The sequence below is a fragment of the Barbus barbus genome, assembly GCF_936440315.1.
Source record: "Barbus barbus genome assembly, chromosome: 16".
In the NCBI taxonomy this organism is placed as follows: domain Eukaryota; kingdom Metazoa; phylum Chordata; class Actinopteri; order Cypriniformes; family Cyprinidae; genus Barbus; species Barbus barbus.
Genome location: NC_136744.1, coordinates 15,441,112 through 15,462,176, shown reverse-complemented (window position 1 = coordinate 15,462,176; position 21,065 = coordinate 15,441,112). Strand labels below are relative to the sequence as shown.

At 36.9% G+C, this 21,065-nt stretch overlaps 1 protein-coding gene across 1 annotated transcript; it reads right to left on the bottom strand.

The window, feature by feature from the left end:
- Positions 1-4,148: 4,148 nt before the first annotated feature.
- LOC306882385 (delta-type opioid receptor-like) lies at positions 4,149-20,509 on the bottom strand (the record flags this gene model as incomplete). Its single annotated transcript, XM_079436973.1, has 3 exons — positions 4,149-4,681; positions 5,813-6,174; positions 20,253-20,509. 3 exons carry the CDS (start codon positions 20,507-20,509, stop codon positions 4,149-4,151), a joined length of 1,152 nt encoding a protein of 383 aa, XP_079293099.1.
- Between the last annotated feature and the right edge of the window lie 556 nt (positions 20,510-21,065).

The following is a 21,065-nucleotide window of genomic DNA, read 5'->3' as shown; positions in this document are numbered from 1 at the left end:
TGCTCATCATGAAGCCTTTAGTTGTAGTATTCATTTTAGTCAAGAAGCTATTTTATAACTTATCTTGATATGAAACGTCCTCAGCGTGATACAAGAAACATAAAAGTAACACAGCATGTTGCCGTATGTTTTTTTTATGTTCCCCATAGGGATTTCAAAACCGTTTTTTGGTTAAAGTGTTAACGCCATGAATCAAACCAACAACGAGGTCAATCTCAACATTACAAACCTTGATTTGAAGCAAAATGAGTTTAAAATTAGACAAAATATAAAGGTACAAGACTGTGTACTTAACAGCTTAAATGAGAGAAAGAACTACAATCCCTTCAAGAAAGCAGATCTCTTTTTGAAGAATCTTGGTCCTAAAATAATTTGAAAAACATGTCATACATCAAAAAATGCAATAAGACACTGAGTTTCGTTTTGTCTCATTAATGCAATTTAGAGAAAATGCCATGAATGATCTCACGTCTGCAACCCATATTTTGTTCTTAATATCAACAATCTATCACTAAAGGAGTTTGCCGTCTTCTACAGCTGATAATATCAGTGGTCAAACCCTTTTGACTAGTGGTTGCAGTAAAACATTCTTTGCTGTATATTTTTTCCATATGTCATGTGAGAAAGCATGCAGCAAGAGCAAACCAGAACTTATCTAATGTATTTTTCTGGATTATATAGCACATTATAAGAGTGCTGTTGTGTGCAAATATCTGATAAAAGCATCTTTACCTACATTCTAAATGATAAACATCTTAAAGAGTTTCTAAATGTCTAAATTTAACATTTGACAGGAAACATTAAGGATATATTGTGCATGAGTAAAGCACCTAAAAGTACATCTTCCAGATGAAAACATCAATTACACTTCAATGTAATGTACGAGTGCTATCAGTACAAGTGCTTTCTCATATACAACCATGTGCATCATCTATTATTAAAAACACTTGAGCTCTGTGTTGCTGATCACAGTAAAGATTTTCTTTTTGAATCACCAATATATTGTGTGAAATTTTAGAAAGCAGAGATAAGAGCAGAGGCTTGTATAAGAACACTTGTCCTTTAATAGAGCCAGGTGTCAGTGGCATCCGTGGATATGTGATAGCTGAGAACTGCACATTAAAAATAGTCATTATTGGCACAAAGTCAACAGTTTTTCTTTTGTCCTCACAATGACATATGGTAGGGGGTGTGAAAACCATCCCTCTTTAGGTTTCTGACAGCCTCATTAATTTGAGCAGCACAGTGCACCGCATTTGGAGAGGGAAAGGCTTGAACTGGAAAAAAACTAACTGAGAATGAATGCAGGATGCAGATAGCCCAATCTCATATCATACATTCAAATTTTATGGTTTGATGAATTGGTGGTGAATGTGAATGGGTATGAATTTGCACAGTTTTTAGAAGAATGCTAAGCATGAAAGATAGTAGGGCGTTAGCAAATGGAAAATGTAAGAATGAGATCAGGGGTTGAATTCACCACTGATTTGCCAAAATGTCAAATAGTTATGAATGACCAAATTGTGTCTTTTTAATTCACCCAAAAATGAAATTTCTGTCATTATTTCCTCACCCTGTTCCAAAACGCCATGACTTTCTTCTGCAGAACAAAGAAATTTTGAGACCCCAATGAACCCTCTTGACTTTTACTACATAGGCAAAGCAGTTGAAACACAGCATGAGGGGAATTAAATAATGACAGATTTTTTCATTTTGGGGTGAACTATGGTTTTAATTGTTGCCATGACTTGCCATTATTGGTTACATTTTAAATTTGCAGTGGACAGGAAAAATACGAGGACTTTATTCTAATTAAGCAACCAGTAATTTAAATTAAACCTGACTTGGAGGCAGTCAATTCTTTAGTTTTATTTTAGGATTGACTGTATTACTACTCTAATTTGGGGACACAAGGGGCGGTCAGTCCATTAAAATGTTTTGGGCAAAGAAAGCGTGGAGTCAAAAAACAACTCTGTGTATAAGCTCTTTCACACTCTGAGCCATTTTAGGATTAATTAGATCAGATTCAATGGACTAAATTACTACAACCACAATCTTTATTACCTCAAGTTTCATTTACCCTCCAGTGCACTTTTTCCCTCTGCAGTCTATAGAATCCATGTCAAACTTTAATTACGCTGTATTCTGCAAAGCTAGTGGGTGGGATGAAAAGAGTAGATGAGCATAAAGCTCTGGTTCCTTCAAATGGAGCAATCAACCAAAATGTCCTTGGTTTCATGCTATGAAATCATGCTTCTTGATTAAGTTTAATACATTATCATATCTGTTAAGTAAAAGAAACATTCGCATTGGTTGGTCTCGCATTGGTTGTAAAAACCCTGCACCCTAAGGCCACAGTGAAATGCGATCTGCAGTGATGACCTGAATGACTGCCGCCCCCCTCTCGCCTGCTCTCCACTGTTTCTCACTGTTATGTTCTGAGCAGTCCTGAACATACTAGCTCTCTGTTCCTTAATTTCCCCGGGGTGTTGCAGAAAGACTGCATGTGGGGGGAAATCTGCTACAAAATGACTGAAATGGCAGCTCAAAGGCCGTGATTATTTGATTTCAAAGTATTACAGGACCAAATTATTGGCCCCTTACAGCTGGTATGGGTCTCAAACTAGATAAGAGTTCCTGGTAATAACTGAAAACAGCTGCAGTAGTGTTATATTTTGTTTTTTCACAAAGGACTCTCTTTCTTACTAATAAGGGACCCCGTTAAGTGATATGTTCATTCAAAGAGATATTGATTTTGATAGAAAAATTAAATACATGGATTTACAGTAATACTATAACCGAAAAGCTGTTTACCTGTGAGATTTTATAATACATTAAGGAGCGGTCATTTCTGCAAAAATCCATTATCAATAGTTTGGAAGCACAGCTCACACTGAAGTCATTTTCGAACCAAACAGCTTTGTGTTGGTCACTGACCAGTTTTTCCCATTGAAATGGCTGGATTTGACCCACGGATGTTTGCAGAACAATGGTTAACGTCACAGCATCTTAAGAAATATAAACAATGATTCACATTTACAGTCAGATTGTGTCGATATGCCAGATCAAATAACATTTAAATGGACATTAATGCATATAACTCACCCATCATTTAACATTAATTCATTTTTCAGAGCCATATCAATTAATAACTGACACAACACATAGTCACATAACTTTCCAATCAAATCGAATTATGCAGCACCAACTCTCTACAGACATTCTAGTGTGAATGATTTATGTTGCATATAAAAATGACAAACACCTGCACATGGATCTTCAAGGTATTTTAGAGCAATTCACATTTTTTCCAAACAGAATGTCTTAATGTGAGTGACAATCAGACTGGACATTTACATTAGTACACAAGATTTGCATCAGAGTACAAGCACAATACATTTGTCACCACTGAAGCATGAAAATTATCTATTGTTTCAAGGGTTGTTTTTGTTATTGTGTTCGCCTTTTCTAGGAAGTCCATGGTAAATCATAGAAACAGTGCGCACGTCACATCCAACAGTCATTTGATGATTAATTTCAATCACTCCGAAGGAACATAACTGGAGACGGCTTAACCAAACTGCTTTGCTGGCAATGAAAGCAAGTGAAAATTTAAATACCGTATGATTTAAGGCAAAGACTGATACACTAAAGGCTGAACATTTAGAAGAAATGTCATTGTTAAATACATCATTTACATTTTCTGTGGGTTCATACATTTTCTTCTCCTTACAAATAAAACTTATCAATCATAAAATAATTATTCATATAGCATTTTAAGTAACATTTCAATGTTAAAGGGGACTGAAGATGCTCTACACAGTTCTTGAATGCTGGACTAACCTAACGGACACATCGGATGCATGGCTGTGAACATCACAGATAGTGAAATAAGCTCAGCTTATTGGGGTCAGTAATCTAGTGTATATATATCTTATTTCACATTGAAATCTACTTCAGCAGTCTTTCTCCATACCAAAATTGTGAACCAGCTCTGTACGGGAGGCAAGACGCTTAAAGAGGTTCAACCTCAACCGCAGCTCCTATAAGTGAAGGTCTTAGACACCCGTGGTGACCTGCGTGACATCCGAGCTCATGTCAACACTGGGCTGGCAGCTGGACTCCAGTGATGACATTTCCATGACTAGTCATACCTGCTGATTCGTCCTGTCCACCGTGTGGCCACTGGATTGGCCCTCGTGCTGGGGGTTCCTGGTGCGTGTCGAGTTCTGGAGGTCCAGCACGGACGGACTGGGAACACAGAACTCACGGAAACAGCGCTTGAAGTTCTCGTCCAAGAAGGCATAGAGCACTGGGTTGAGGCAGCTGTTGGTGTAGCCGAGGGCGATGCAGAAATGCCAGGTGACGGTCTGCAGGAGCGAGCTGGGAATGGTCACCAGGGCCTTGATGATGACGAAGATGTGGATCGGCGTCCAGCAGACGATGAAAACCGCCACCACCACCAGGACCATTCGGGTGATGCGCCGGAGGTTGCGGTCCTTCTCTTTGGAGCCAGACAGCATGCGCACACTCTTCAGGCGGAGGATCATTAAGCCATAACAGATGGTGATGATGAGGACGGGCATGATGAAGGCAAAGATGAAGACACAGATCTTCAGTAGGTTTTCCCAGTACCAGGAAGGATGGGGAAATAGCAAAGTGCAGTCAATGATGCCAAACGCTGTGAAAAAGAATATACAGCTATAAAACCACCTTATGATTTTCTTCCCAAATGACTAGAAGTGACATCAATCTAAATTCACTCAATAACAATTTTCTGCCTCAACACTTCTTTCGTGTCTGCAAAATCTGTGTTGCCACAGTATAATATGGGATGTTTCCAGTATTGAGGAAAATGTCTTAATATATTAAGAGGAGATGACGCTAAGAACAGAGTGAATGTGTTGAAGTGCAGTCCGTTCTGATAGGGTTGCAGAAAAACTATGGTACTGTATGTTATATAAACATTACTTTCTAACATATTAACATTATATGGTAATGCATGGTTACTAGGATGCTTTTTCTAGTAGTTTTAAATATGTGTTCCATAAACCAATTCTTTTTTGACAATTGTTTGGAAAAATGATTATTAATTTACTAAGCTAAACTCAATGGGTGTCTATAATGGCATTTAATGAACAACCATCATAACACAAAATAGAATTCCTGTTCATTCTGAATCGTTCATTACCAAAAAACGACCCGTGGTTCAGTGAGGGAGTTACTTGTCTAGTCTGACGAAACTGTAAATGACCGCACATTTACCCAACTGTTGCCAGTATTGAGTATTTTAAATTACGGTCATAGATTTGTTGATTTAGTAGTCTGGAATCTGGAGCACTTAATTGTTGGCGTGAAAGTCTGCATCTAGTCAGACAATTGGGATTTTGGTACTTTGGCATGACACCATCTGTTGCCTTGTGCTGCCTAGTTACAATGCAATAGTTTAAATTTTTAAAATGTAAAATTAATTGCATGTTTTTCCATTGACATTGGCTTAAAGAGAAACGGAGACTTTTAGAGGTTCACTACAAAATTAAAAAAGTATTTTATCTATTGCTCACTCACATCTTTCCAAATCTGTGTGACATTCTTTCTTCTATGGAACACAAAAGAAGGTATTGTTCTTTGTTTGTTTTTTCTTCTACTCTATTGTATGGACAAAAAAAATAAGTTGAATATATTGTGTTCCACAAAAAGAATGTCATACAATGCCACGAAAAACATTTAACTTTTGGGAGAACCATCACTTTAACTGCAGGAATATCTGAGTTTTACTTAGAATGTGCATTGAATGTGGTTGTAAACATACAACTGCTGTGGTACTCAAAATTGGTGGAGGCCATGACCATGACTGGAAGACCGATGGCAGATGAGAGGATCCAGTTACACACGTTGACAATCTTGGCGTTCCGGGGGGTTCTGAAGTCCAGGGCTTTAACCGGGTGGCAAACAGCAATGTAACGGTCGACGCTCATCGTGGTGAGGGTAAAGATACTGGTGAACATGTTGTAGTAATCAATGGACATCACCATCTTGCACAGCACGTCTCCAAAAGGCCACGTACCCATCATGTAATTCACACTCTGGAACGGTAGAGTGCTTGTCGCCAAGGCATCTGCTAAAGCAAGGTTGAAGATGTAGATGTTGGTCGCAGTTTTCATTTTGGTGTATCTGCAAAGGATAAAAATAGATCGATATCATTACGTCAACTGAGTTTATTAAATAAAAAGAGATGCAATGTGTATTCAGGGAAAAGCAGTTTGATGAGGGTGAGTAATGGGGAAGTGAAGGTACTATGGAAAGATTTTCTCCGAAAAATACTGAAATAAACAGAACAGACATGAGAGAAAAAGAAGAAAAGTTAGAAAAAGAAGAAAAGTCTTTTTGAAGAAAAGTTCAAAAAGAAAAGTTAAACCCTACTGCAACACCAACTTTCACATTCATAATACCACTGTTGGAGTCGCATAAAAGAATGGTTTCCACACATCACTAGCACAGAAAGCTAATTACACAAGGCATTATTTCCTTAACTGAGTGGCACATGGTGTGATGAAATGGAAAGATACCTTTGGTGCAGAAATGGAAGATAATTTTTCAAGCTATTGTTTGATAGAGAACCCCATGAATAACAGAGCAACAGGGGGATCTTTCAATCCCTGAAAAATTAGATATTGATTTAAACAATCATTTAGTCTGGAATAATAAAAACTGAGTGCCAAATGGATGCCTGCAGCAATCTAAATATGTAAGCATTTCATGAAAGCTTCATGAATAATGCATAACTCATGGAATCTTGGCTGGTTTCCATGAGATATTCTGACTTTTAGCACCTATTTTCTGTGTTTAGGTCTCTGTCCCTTGCTTAATGTGGAGTGCGGAGTTCTGAGACTGTATATCAACTCACTTCCTTCAAGAAAATTTGCGGATCTAAATGGTTAATTCCATAAACTTTGTTTGGGAGAAAATTGCATTAAAGCATAATTTCTATTCTTCGGTAGTAAACATATATTTAGATAAAAGAAATACCTACTTTAAAGTCTATTGTTCTTGGCAAGATAAACAAAAGATGAGCTGTGCACCAGTCTGGACTATGAAGATACACAAATTCTAATGTATTGCAATAGCAGCGGAGATGATAAATTAACAGCATTTGCACTATGTAAACTACCATCTCAGTTAAAACGATTATGATTTGTTAGAGCTCCACTGTTTGACTTTCACAGAAATAAACATAAATCAGGACAAAGTCTTGTCTGTCAAAATGTATACAGTCAGCTATAAAAATATAGCCAGTGTGTGGACAAAACAACTTCTGCAAAAACAGAGTGTGCGTCTGATAAATGCAGCTGCAGTTCCGCTTAGCTGACTGTCACAGGCCAAACTCAAGAAAACAATGAAGATCACAAACATGGACTGGCTAACCCATTTACATGGCTGTTCCCATTCATAGGGGTTTCATACCTTGCACATGATTTAATGATGAGAATGAGAATGCATTTCCGTACAGAGAGGAAGAAAAAGCCTTATTTTCTTTGAAAATACAAATATATTTAAAATAATCATTTTTAAATGAAGAACAAAAATAGTTCAGTCTGTTCATCCGTCAACACTACTTTTTATAAGTTTGGGGTTAGTTAATTTAAGAAATTATTGCTTTCTACTTTCTATTCATCAACAAATCTTTAAATGCATCACAATTTCCACAAAAAATATTAAGGAGCACAACTGTTTTCAACTTTAGAACTTAAGCATCACATCAGCATATTATAATGATTTCTAAAGGATGCAATACTGAAGACTAATGACTGCCGAAAATTCAGCTTTGTCTTCACAAAATATGTAATAACATAGAAAATAGTTAAGCCATTTAAACTGTTACAATTCACAATACTACTGTTTATACTGCATTTTATGTATGTATATATGTGTAAAATATATATATACACAGTGGTGTGAAAACCCCTGTGTGTATATATGACCCCCCTCCCTGATTTTTTATTTTTTTGCATGTTTGTCACACTTTAATGTTTCAGATCATCAAACAAATTTAAATATTAATTAAAGATAACACAAGTAAACACAACATGCAGTTTTTAAATGAAGGGTTTTTTTTATGAAGGAAAAACTAAATCCCCCTGTTAAAACATAACTGTGGTTTATCACACAGTTCAGTTTCTCTAGCCACACCCAGGCCTGATTACTGCCACACCTGTTCGCAATCAAGAAATTACTTAAATAGGACCGGCTTGATAAAGTGAAGTAGACCAAAAGATCCTCAAAAGCTACACATCATGTTGAGATCCAAAGAAATTCAGGAATAAATGAGAAAGAAAGTAATTGAGCTCTATCAGTCTTGAAAAGGTTATAAAGCCATTTCTAAAGCTTTGGGACTCCAGCGAACTACAGTGAGAGCCATTATCCACAAATGGCGAAAACATGGAACAGTGGTGAACCTTCCCAGGAGTGGCCGGCCGACCAAAATTACCCCAAGAGCGCAGCGACGACTCCTCCAAGAGGTCACAAAAGACCCCACGACAACATCTAAAGAACTGCAGGCCTCACTTGCCTCAGTTAAGGTCAGTGTTCATGACTCCAGACTAGGCAAAAATTTGTTGTTTAATTGTGTTGTCTTTGATTAATATTTAATTTTGTTTGATCTGAAACATTAAAGTGACAAACATGCAAAAAAATAAATCAGGAAGGGGGCCAACACTTTCTCACCACTATATATATATATATATATATATATATATTACTCAAATAAATGCAGTCTTGGTGAGCAGAAGAGACTTTCAAAAACGGTTCACACTTATTGAAATTAATTTTTGCAACTTTTTACATCTTTTACAATTTGCTAAATCCTTTGAGACGGGAGACAGAAAAAAAGTGTCAAAATAAAATTAAGTTAACAAAAAAGGTATAAAGTCAACTTTGATTTTAGTCTAGATTATTTGGCATACATTGCCAACAAAGTTAAAAGGCCATTGTACATTGGAGCACATATGCAAGAGATAAATGGAAATTAAAAAAAAATAAAATAAATAAAACCTTTCAACAGCTGTATTAGTGAAAATGCCTAGACACAACGTTCCTTCCCATGGTGAAGTGGGCAGATTCATTCGTCGCTAACTGGAAGTCTCATACAAGGGTTTAGGCTGGCAGCCGTTACTAATGATTACCTTGTCATCCAAAGGCTCTTTGTACCAGACAAATGATCACACCGCTTATGTTTCCCACAAGGCACTGATTAATTATGAGGGCATCTCAGGGATGCAGTGCTACTCTGTACTTCACATTAAAGACATTTGAGATGAAATGCCAGGCCTTTGAGTCTAATCATTGAGTGGAAGAGCTGCTCTTTGGTGTTGTGAACCCCACTTATTGGAAGCACATTAAAAATGTATTAATCTTGCTTGCGGAATCAACATTGATTAACCGTATACATGTGTTTTGGATGCTAGTGAGCAGTTCTTTACATAAACTGTTACTGTACGTCTATGCCATCTCTGAATCGTTGGGGAAAAAACGGAGACATTTACCAATATCGGACAACATGCCTGGCAACCAAGACTTCTGATTCACCTAGAGGAAGGTGTGCAGTATTGCTTATGGGAAGCATTAGAAGTTCCATCCACCAGTTTAGAGCACACTCCATAAGTTAAGTGAGGACATCCAACAGTTAACTCGGAGATTAAGACCGACATGTCTTCCACAGTTAAAACGCACTCCACAAACAGTTGTCAAAAGCAACTGTTCAAGCATCAAAACACAGGAAAGAAATACCTGTCATTCATATGGTGTCAGTTTTCTTGAATGAAGCCGAACGGATTTAAAATGTCTGCGTATAATTGTTCTCTCTGCCTCTGGCATGTAAAGACCACTAATGCTCATAAAACATGACCGATGACAACCTGTAAAAATAGGGATTTTAAATACCCTGCAAGTGGACCTTCAGGCTGTCAGTCCTCTGTCATGTGTTCCCGCCTCTTGTGTCCTTTATTAGGGCCCAAGCCAGTAAGGCGCAGGGCCCTATTGTTCTTCTAAGGATTATTATTTTTTTTTTTTTTTTTTTTTTTTTTTTTTATTTTTTATTTCAATCATCCGGGCACTTTTGGGGGCCTTAACGTGCCCGAAAACTCTCGAAAATTGGCACGCACATTGGAACCTGCGGCCATTAGGACGCCGCTGAGGCTGGGACCCGGGCGTGGCACAGGGGCTCTACGGCGCCCCCTGGAAAATTGTCAGAAAACTTGATGTATAGCTCACACATACTTGCACGTATTCATATGAAACTCGGTACACATATAGAACTCATTGAGCTGAACAACTTTCACGCAGCATGTCTTAGGCTCCGCCCAACAGGAAGTCGGCTATTCAGGGCTGTTTAAAAAGCGCATGCTCTGGAATTTGATATACTCCTCTGAGGATTTCCATACGATTGCCACCAAACTCGGTGAACATGATCTCAGGACATTGGGGACGCTAAATTGCGAAGATATTTTTGATATGTCGAACGGTTTGCCCGTGGCGAGGCGATGAAGTTATGGCGAAAAATGAGACCCAGGAAATGCCTAATAACGTCCACACACATTGTATGATGTAGATCAAACTTCAGTGATTTGTTCGTTGTATGATGCCGATCGGATAGATGTGACTATTATGACTGAAAGTTATAGCGCCACCAACTGGCTGCAGGAAGTGTGTCGTTTTCAAAATGCTTTGAATTCAGCATCTTATTTTTACTCGATTTGCTTCAAACTTCACCAGAATAATGTCAAAACACGGCCGATGTAAAACTGTGAAGGGAATATTGATATCTAAAATTATGTTGCCATGGCAACGTGTCAAAGTTGAAAATTCGTTTCTGGTGATTTTGAGGCAGATAACATGTTTAGAATGTCATGAAACTCAACACACATATGAGTATTAATGATAGTTAGACACTGGAAAAAGCTCATAAACGGGCGTGGAAGAGGCACTCTATAGCGCCACCTTTTGTCAAAAATGAGGGGGTTAGTTTTAGCTACAGACCCCAAACTCGGTACATAAATTGTTCTAATTAATCCGGACAACTTTCTAATTTACAGTCATTAGCTACGACCAACAGGAAGTCGGCTATATTTATTTTAATGTGGGTTTTTTTTAAAAACGGGCTGTAAACAAATTAATACTCCTCCAAGCAGAAACACGGAAATCACACCAAACATTTTTTATCATGATGCCAAAATACTGAAGATGCTAAATTGCGGACGGATTTAGGATATCTTGAACGATGATTTAATGGCAATTTATTAAAGTTACAGTAAAAAAGATCTTTTTTTTTTTTTTTTTATCTTTTAAGAGCAGCTTCCAAACACTTCATAAAAAATTACATACACAGAACAATACAGTCTGAGGATATGTGATTAATTTCATGAATTTACAATACACTATGCAGAGGAGAAAATTTGAAAACTATCAGAGAGTTAGACTTAGACTGCTTCTGAGTGAGAGATCCCTGTCAGCCTGCAGCTGAGTGAGGGGTGGGGGTGGGGGTGGGGTGTGAGTGACTGTGTGAGTGACTGTGTGGATTGAGCCAGTGGGTGAGAGAGAGAAAGAGAGAGAGAGGGTCTGTTTTTTAAAATCTTTAAAAAATGCTTATAAATCATTAAAGATTTTGATAACACTTTATAATAAGGTCTCAATTCTTAACATTAGGAAATGCATTAATTAACGTGAACTAACAATGAAAAATATATTTTTTACAGCATGTTAATTCTTCATTGATAGTATGAACTTACAATGAACTAACAATGAACAAAATATTTTTAATATTAGAAAAATAGTCATGTTCAAAAGATAAAACTTTAAAATGTAATAATATATTAACACATTTTGGAATTGATTTTGATCAACATTAAATGGTATATATTTATTAATGATGTTAACTAACAACAGTTAAATAATGTTGTTTTTTAACATTGGTTAATTCACAAATAACATTAAATATTAACAATATATTTTTTACTTTATTCATTTGTGTTAGAAAAAATTATTCATGTTAGTTAATGGAAAAATAAATCATTAAAAAATGCTTATAAATCATTAAAACCTTTGGTAACTATAATAATTTCTCATTTGTTAGCATTAGTAAATGCATTAACTAACATCAACTACCAATGAAAAATATATTTTCACAGAATTTAAAGTTTTATATGTTGTTCTGTGTGTGTGTGTTTCACAGAGTTGATGGTTTGGATTAACCCTTTAATTGCCGTATCCCTTAAAATCAAACTGCCAGAGGGTTACTGTGATGCTTGTGCTCGCTGGGCACCGTTTTATCGATGCCACCGGGGTGGCGTATACTGACGGCTTGGGCCCGTCATCGCTGCTCGCAGCTATATTTTGGTTTGTTTCTTGTCCTCGTTGAGTGACTTATTAGTTAATTCTTGTCCAGCTGTGTTTTAGTAACTATCTGTGTATCTGAGTCCTGTCTGTTCAGTTAGATTTCATCTGGTCTACTCATTACTCCCTGGTGTTCCTGTGTGTCTGCCCTGCTTTGTCTTGCCCTGTTTGGAATTATTAAAAACTATTATTTTGAGTTACATCCTCGTCTGTGTGTTCCTGTATCCTCCTCGTGTGTGTGTGTGTGCGCACCGTGACACAGGCCTTGATTGTGAGAATATTTGTGGAAAGATGATTCATTTTAATCTGTTACTGTTGTATTCTCATTTCCGTTAATTACAAATTAAATGCTTCAAAGGCTACTGTTTAAAACTCTGAGGCTCATGTCTTTGTTAAAGAATAGGCTAATTACTGTTTCAATTGTATGAGGATAATAGATTACAAACATAACACCATTTCACTCATATTAGGCTGTTCATTTGAATTTCATTCATCAAAGACTCCTGGGAAAATATTAAGCAGCACAACTGCTTTCACCATTGATAAGGTTTCTTGAGCAGCAAATCAACGTATTAGAATTATTTCTGAAGGATCATGTGACACTGACAACTATAGTAATAGCTGCTGAAAATTCAGCTTTAAAATGCATATGTATTTTTAGTAATAACATTTTTCAATATCACTGTTTTGCTGTATGTGTTTATGCAACCATTTCTAAAACATTAATATAACTACCCCGAACACTTGACTAGAAGTGTATTAAATTAGTAATTTATATTTGCATAAATTACATGAATAACTCTAAGAAATAAAACTCTGAGGATTATGTCTTGTTACAATGTTAGAATATCAAGAGAAACCAAAAGAAGAAAAACAATGTAATTTCACTCATTACTTCACCTTATTATTATTTTTTTTTTCCCCCCGAAGACAATGCATTTGTTGAAGGAACTGTAGTAACCAGGCAAATCAGATTTTGTGAAAAAACCAAGGACTTGCTTGTTGCTAGGGAACACCAGAACGTGCAGATTTCTCGTACCATCAACCAATGTGCAATCTGCTCATCGATATGGACCTATTGCTATGCTAAATTCCATATTGGTTTAGAAAACACTTGGAACAAATTAACTTTATGGTGTTTGTGAATTAGATGCTGCACTATAGAATTAACTCAAAATGGCATTTGATTGCCATAAGTGGGAGATGTGCATCACACAAATATAGGATGACTCAAAATAATTGAAGCTTTGAAATTATATGCTGCTAATCGCTATATTGTTTCTTTGACTTGATAGGATGTATATGAAAAAAACAGTTTAAATACCCAATTATCAGCCTTTAAATGCAAGCTGTCAATCCAAATGACAAGCTGCTAAAATGGGCATCAGCAAGCATTTTCATCTATAAAAGCCATAAAACAAGAAAATGGGATGGAAACCGATGAATAAATCAAAAGCTCCTTTTTTCTTTGTCATTGTGTGCTTCTGATTTCAAAGCTTCCGAAATGGCAGAGGAAAATATAATGTAACCAGAATGGATCAAGACAAACTAATCTGGGTGAGTCATGCATGAGTTGCCTATGCTGATTCAAAACTAATCAAAAGGCGACGTTTACATTTAGAATGTCAGACACCGTCTAGCTAATGCATACCGTACATGGCTGGAGTCCCAACAACAACCAGCCAGCATGTGCTTATGTTTTCATGCCATTCAGACGGCTGTCAGGTGCAGTCTTGTAATCTGTCAAGAATAAGGGTGCTGACAAATAGTGCTTTTCTAGTCATTCCATGGCTCTCAGAGGCTGAAGTATCTCTAGAGCCCTATTCGGACAGTAATTGTTTCTCAGGGGGACATTTTACAGGGGGTAGCTGGTGATTTTAATGCCATCCGAATCCAGGATGTTAGTGTTTTTCTCTTACCACCCCCGTAAAAATCCCTGGCCGAATTACTCTTATTTATTTTTTTTAATTTTTTGTCAAACACCAAGGTCGTGTGGTAATTTAATTGCCGTCCAAATCCACATCTCTGAGTTTACGAGAAGAAATCGATTCGAAATTCAGTGTTTAAATGAGCACTCCCGAACACCGTAAGCGGTAACGTTGTACTTGCATACATATTTATTTCAGAAATGCTGGAAAGTATTTGAAGAACAATACTTCATAACTGCTCCACCACAGCAAGTGAGAGCAGAAAGAAAAGAAAAACACGTAAACATTCAAAATGGGTCTTTATTATGGCAGCTGCAGGTATGCAATACAATTTTAAAATGTGTATAATTATAATCAACTATAGCGCATCTATTTTCTTTTTTTTTTTTTTTAAACAGGAGATTTAAATCAAATTATAGATAGGATTATATATTATAAAATATGCTTGGAATAATAAAAATAATACATTTCACAAGTATTTTTAAATAAATTTTACACAAAATTAATACATTTTTCATTTGCTGCTGTAAATAAAATTAATCTTATTTACAGCAGACAATCATGTGACTGGCCACGTGAGTAGCGTGTTCCCGGGTTTGCAGGTTCACAGAACTCGCTCCTCCAGAAATCGCCATCCGAATCCATGATTCGGTTTATCACTGAGGTGATATGTAAATTTATTTTTACAGACATCCATATGAGAAACAATTACCGTCTGAATCATGCTTAGGAATCTGTTTAGGCTTTGAACATGATGAATTTTTTTTTTTTTTTTTTTTTTTATTCTCATATTTGATTTTTCATATTTTTTCATTTTACAGTGAAAAATGTAAACTGACAAAATTTCCTGGGTGACACTTCACATTTGCTTCTTAAAATGTTTAGTTATCAGTTATTGTATGTACATTAGGGTTTTGTGTTACAACTTATTTACTTCATGTTTATTTCATTATTTTTATGTTGTGTGTGTGTGTGTGTGTGTGTGTGTGTGTGTTACCATGATGGTGTATTTATGTATATGACACTGTATGGACCTCAGTTTGTGGAAAACCTACTACTTTTTATGGCTGGTTTTAAGGTTGTCAGTACATGTTAAAGATACAACAGAGATTTTCATGAAGTAGCCTTGCTTAATTTAGCGGTAAATTGTTTAAAATTTAAGTGTGTGTGTAAATTACAGTTTTTAACAGTTTGTTCTATAAATGTTTACATTTTACTGTAGGAAAATAACTATAAAGATACTATAACGATAAATGCCAAGTTCTGTCATCAAACACTGGATGGTGCAAGCTGATGGGTCGCTAATGCAAAATGATGATATTCACAGCTTTAAACTAGTTGGCTGAGCTGTCCGAGGCTCCGATTCGCAATTTTGGCCCGAACCCAAAGTACCCCCCCACAGATTAGGACAGGAATAGTTGTAAGTGCGGAGAAGGGAGGCGGAGGGATGCTGGAAAACTGCCAATGAACAGAGGTAAATCCTCTCGTGTTAATTATCTGAACGTGCTCCTCCCGAACTTTAATAAAACATCATTTAGCGTTCACTAGAGCAGTTCGTAGCGTGCATTTAGAGTTCCTCTGAAACCCTCCACCTTCCCCTGCTCCACCTGTATAGCTCTGCTTCGGGTTATTATGCTATTTGTGCAGCCAAGACCAAATACATTATTTTCATATCCATTACCATACTAAAATCTTCAGAGAGTTGTCATGATAGAACTATATTAGTATCCACACCAATGCAAAATAATGTTCTGTTTATTATAAGCACATGCTGCAGTTCTATAGTCTGCCTCAAGCTCTTTAAAGCAGGGTGGATTCTGATTGGCTCTCAATGTTTTTATCATTTATCAGCTGGACAATTGTTTTCAAAATGATTCCAATGATATAATTTCTCTGTGTTGTTGATACAGGTGTGGTATTTAAATTTAGAATAATTTGTTTTTAACTATTAATTTATTCTTTTTATTCTGGCAACCATAGCTGACACACAAAATGCTGAAATTAACAAGATTATTAAATGCTGTAGAAGTATTGTTCATTCTTAGTTCATGTTAATTAATGTAGTTAACTAATGTACCTTATTGTAAAGTGTTACCCATTTTTTTTTAATGATTCTGCAGAGAAGCTTGGCTTCGAATATTCTCATTTAGTTCAATCACACAGCACAACAGCAAGCTTGATTGGCCAGCACAGCTCTATAACCCTCCTGTGAACAGCCGTTCCACAGCGTCGAGTCTGTCTTTTGTGAACACTGCACAATGTGGATTATTTAGCAGTGAAACTAATGGTAAAGCATTATAGCCATGCATAATATAATCACTTTAATAAACTTTACCATTTTTCTTCAGATTCACCTTTTCTTACAAATTGTAAACACATTCTTTTATGTGAAATGTGAAATGTGATGTGAATGTGAAGTGACATTCAGCCAAGTATGGTGACCCATACTCGGAATTCGTGCTCTGCATTTAACCCATCCAACGTGCACACACACAGCAGTGAACACACACACACACACACCGTGAACATACACCCGGAGCAGTGGGCAGCCATTTTATGCTGCAGCGCCCGGGGAGCAGTTGGGGGTTCGGTGCCTTGCTCAAGGGCACCTCAGTCGTGGTATTGAGGGTGGAGAGAGTAAATTTTACATATGTATGCAATTCATCTTTTAAATATCTTCTGCCAGTTTTAGAGGCACATATTTATTCTAAGAACCAAACATGACCTCTGTATTTCCAGCTCAGTAATTGAGTCAGAGAGAGAGAAAAAACTAAATAAAATTGTAATATGTATCTTTTGTATTGTATTGTCGTTTTTTTTTTTTTTTTTACATTATCGGCAAAAACATTACTTGGGGGGGTACAACCTCTCAAAACAACAACCTTCCTGACAGAAACCCTATTTACACATATTTTATAATGGATCATAAGAACCATTAGGCTTGCACGAGGATCAATAAACATTTGTGACTACCGTCCCTTTTGTTAGCTCAGTATACATGCATACATTTACCTAAAAATTCAGAAGTAGAGCTCAAAATGCTATAAAAAAAAGGGTGTAAAGAGTGGGCACTGGATCGAGTATAGCTGTCTGAAACCTGAGGACATTCATCATTCAGTTATTGAGAGCACAGTATGAACTGAATTACCCTCTTTTGGTTGTCTCTGTGATATAATTTTTGATTTTATCTTAATAATTGAATGTTTGAGCTTCATTTGGCACAAATCAAGGGGAAAATAGGCAGAGATAAGGGAGGAATATCAGCAAGCTTTTGATCAATTGTGGGCAATATTGATTTTTTTTGTGCCTCATCGCTTGTGTACTTTTCTGTGGAAGAGTAGTAAAAAAAAAAACGCTTTTAACCTTTCCTCATCAATTAAGTTTAGCTTCTCGTATACATATGTACAAATGTTTACTCTATATCCTTCTGCCTAAAGAAATGTAATTGATGAATGTTTTCCATTTATTTCTCATTTGCTTGTAGCTGCAGGACACATGAAAAAAGGATGCAGTTATTGCCAGAGCTCAAATGTTGTAAACAATCGCATGGCTTTTCCATGACAACGAGAGGCATATGCTATTATAAATTCACAGCATTTACCCTCTCTTAACACTTTACCTGTTTTCTGCACAACTGTGAATGTTTGTCACTTGCAGTAATGCCTGAACACTAGATGCTCAACAGGTTTAAACAAATGCAATTATCAGCTGCGACTCTATAGGCTTTAAAAAAAAAGATTCTGACTATTTACTCTTTAAGGTGCATTTTCCACAGTGTCAAGCTATGAAGAAGTGAATTGAAATGCTGAACAGATATGATGACACATTTTAGAACACATTTTACAGCTGTGGCTAAATATTGGAGTTTATCATATTGACACCAAAAGAAAAACAAACTATTTAAAAGTTGAAGTTTTTTCTAATGAACATCCAGGCTTTGCATGCATCAACGGAATTCTATGTGGAACTCTAAAAATTATTAAGCTAAAAAAAAAATGCTGTAGTATAAGGGGTGAGTTTTGGTACAAGTGTGACACAAATTTACAGAAGCAGGACTTGAAGGAAGAGCCTTTGATCTTGACTTTTGATCTTGAGATTGTAGGATGTTCTGATGTGTTTTAGACAGTGATCTTAAAAATATTTGAATTCCACTAGCAACTACAGACTTATAAACAAACTAGGGTAATACAATTAAAAATGGTATGTTAATATTTTGAAAGCCAGCTAAGTATGAAAGAAGTCAGATGCTATTTAATTGTGGTAGATGTCTGTGACAAGTATAAACAGCAACAAGTACAATCTTCACACTAGAAGTGCTAATAGAAGTGACATCCAATTTTTACTAAGGGTAAAACTTCAGAGAAAAAATTTTCATTTTTGTGTGAAATATTATATTAAAGCAAAGTGGCTTCCTAGCTAGAAAACTGTGTGAGGAAATATAGTAATACTGTTAAATCGACTACTGTCATTACTCAGTATTTTGTCTCCCAAGGCTTATTTTATTACCACATGATGGGGGTCGATAAACCAATCTCAGACTGCAATCGGCTCATTAATCACAGAAGTAGATTGCACCTACTGGGCTATAGCTGTCTTATGCTTCCCACAGACAGCCGCCTCTAAAGCTGTGATTGGTTGCTCATAAACTCTCAGAAAGTACTGAGTCTCCACAAAGTCAGATGACCTTATGTAGGGGTCAATGCTTCAGCAATTACAAACTAATTTCTTGATTCCTGTATGTCTTTCCGCTCCATATACCACATATCTGCTAATTGAAATGACATTTCTGATGAGCAAATATTATTCTATTTAGGAAGTGCATATAAAAATGGCATTCCACATCTTAGACACAGTATCTCTGAATTAAGTATTTAATGTGTGCGTGATCTGAAATACAGTGCCACCTATTTAATCACAATTCTCTAAGACAAACAAGCCCCCAACCCCTCATTGAAATTCATTCACTTGTGTTTACTTACTCTATTGATTGCATCCTTCCCTTATGCCTATGACTATGATCCTAGGTTTATGATCAGGTCAGATGTGTTTGTCATGTGTCTGGTTAGACGACGCAAGTCACAAAAACACCTCTGAATCATCTTTAGAAGTTGACAGCTGTGAATTGTAGGTGCATGAAGTGAAATCAGCATGGGCATGTGTACAAACACGGCAAATGTGAAGCTAAGAAGTATAGATAACGTCTGTCTGTCTGTCTCTCTATCTATCTCTGTCTGTCTCTCTATCTATCTATCTCCTTTATATTTCCTTTGCCTTTTTTATATCCATTATTGTTAGCCATTCAGTTTGTGCTGCATTTCAGCATCGAATATTCATGTGAAGCATCCGCCCAGTTTTGTTCCACTTGCTTGTTCTTCTATATACACGATCTCTACTGAACGTCAATGTTATTTAACACATGTGACTGAGTAGTATGTGCACTTCACCATATCCTATAGACTGTGAGTAACGCGTTGTAATGTGTTGTTCTCTGAAAGGAACGTAGCATGCGTGCGCACTCGATGTGTTTCATCAGTGATGTGAAATATAGCCAATAGTGCCGAGCTGAGAAGCATTTATATTTTATAAGTGAGAAGCAGACATGTTGTACATAAAACATACATGAACTACAGCAAGCTATTTAAAATAATAATAATATTATATTATTGATAGGCCGTTTTTGTGACTGAAAGACCGAACGCAACAGTAGCCTACACGAGTTTCTGCAATGAACGTGTCGTTTGCGACTTAATGGCCAGAAACACTTATTGAAACACTATCAGAATCTCTTTCAACGGGTCTCCTTTTGAAACTAACAAGAAGCCTAGTTTATAAAAGCAACTATTTATCCTCTAAAAGGGCTGTTTGGAGGGAGCCAGCCATCTCAGAGGTGTTACGCCTTGGGTACAGGTAAATCTTTACCTACGTGTCATCACTTACCTTATAATAACATACATGACGAGAACGTTGCCCACCAGTCCCACCACACACACTATAGAGTACAACGCAGTGATGATGATCACCACTATCGCAGGAGTTGAGTTTTTGTCCAGCTCAGCCGCCCTGCCACACCTGGAGCTGTTCATGTTCACGAGACTGGAGCTATTGCTGAAGTTTCGGCAGAATACGCTGCTATTCGACATCGCTGGGTTAGAAAGCGCGTAGAGAGAGTCCGAAATGTTGCCACTGGTTTCCATTAAAAATGCTGTTCTGCTGCGTTCTTTACGCGCGAGGTTTCTCAATCACGACCTGAGATAACGATACCTGTGCGAGTCGCTCTAAGACTGTCTGCTGCTCCTGCAAGTATAGCTGCCAGTCTGTTTTGTTTATGACTCCGCTGTTCTTACCACCGCGTGAAACTGTATCGAGCGTCTCTCAAAGCGCGTATTCGCATTTTATTCAACAAAATGACGTCACATATATATGCACATGACTAGAGGCTTTCCAGTTCCTCACTTTCTCATCGGTGAAGCTGTATGCATTTACAATCACTCCTCTGCACGTCCAGCTGAGTTTATGGCTTAATGCAGTATTTACAGAATGCATCTTATAGGGTGGTTGACTCCCCAATTTAGGATTTAACTTCACAAAAGCAAGTCAAAACACAAGGCTGGGGATCCTGGAGGTAGCCTACTTATTCTTTTAACGTATAAGTATATTGTTTTCGACGAGGGTTTATGGGTTTAACATTTCAGTAAACTCAATACAAGTTAATCACAGCGCATACTTTCACCTGACAGTAAATAAACAGTT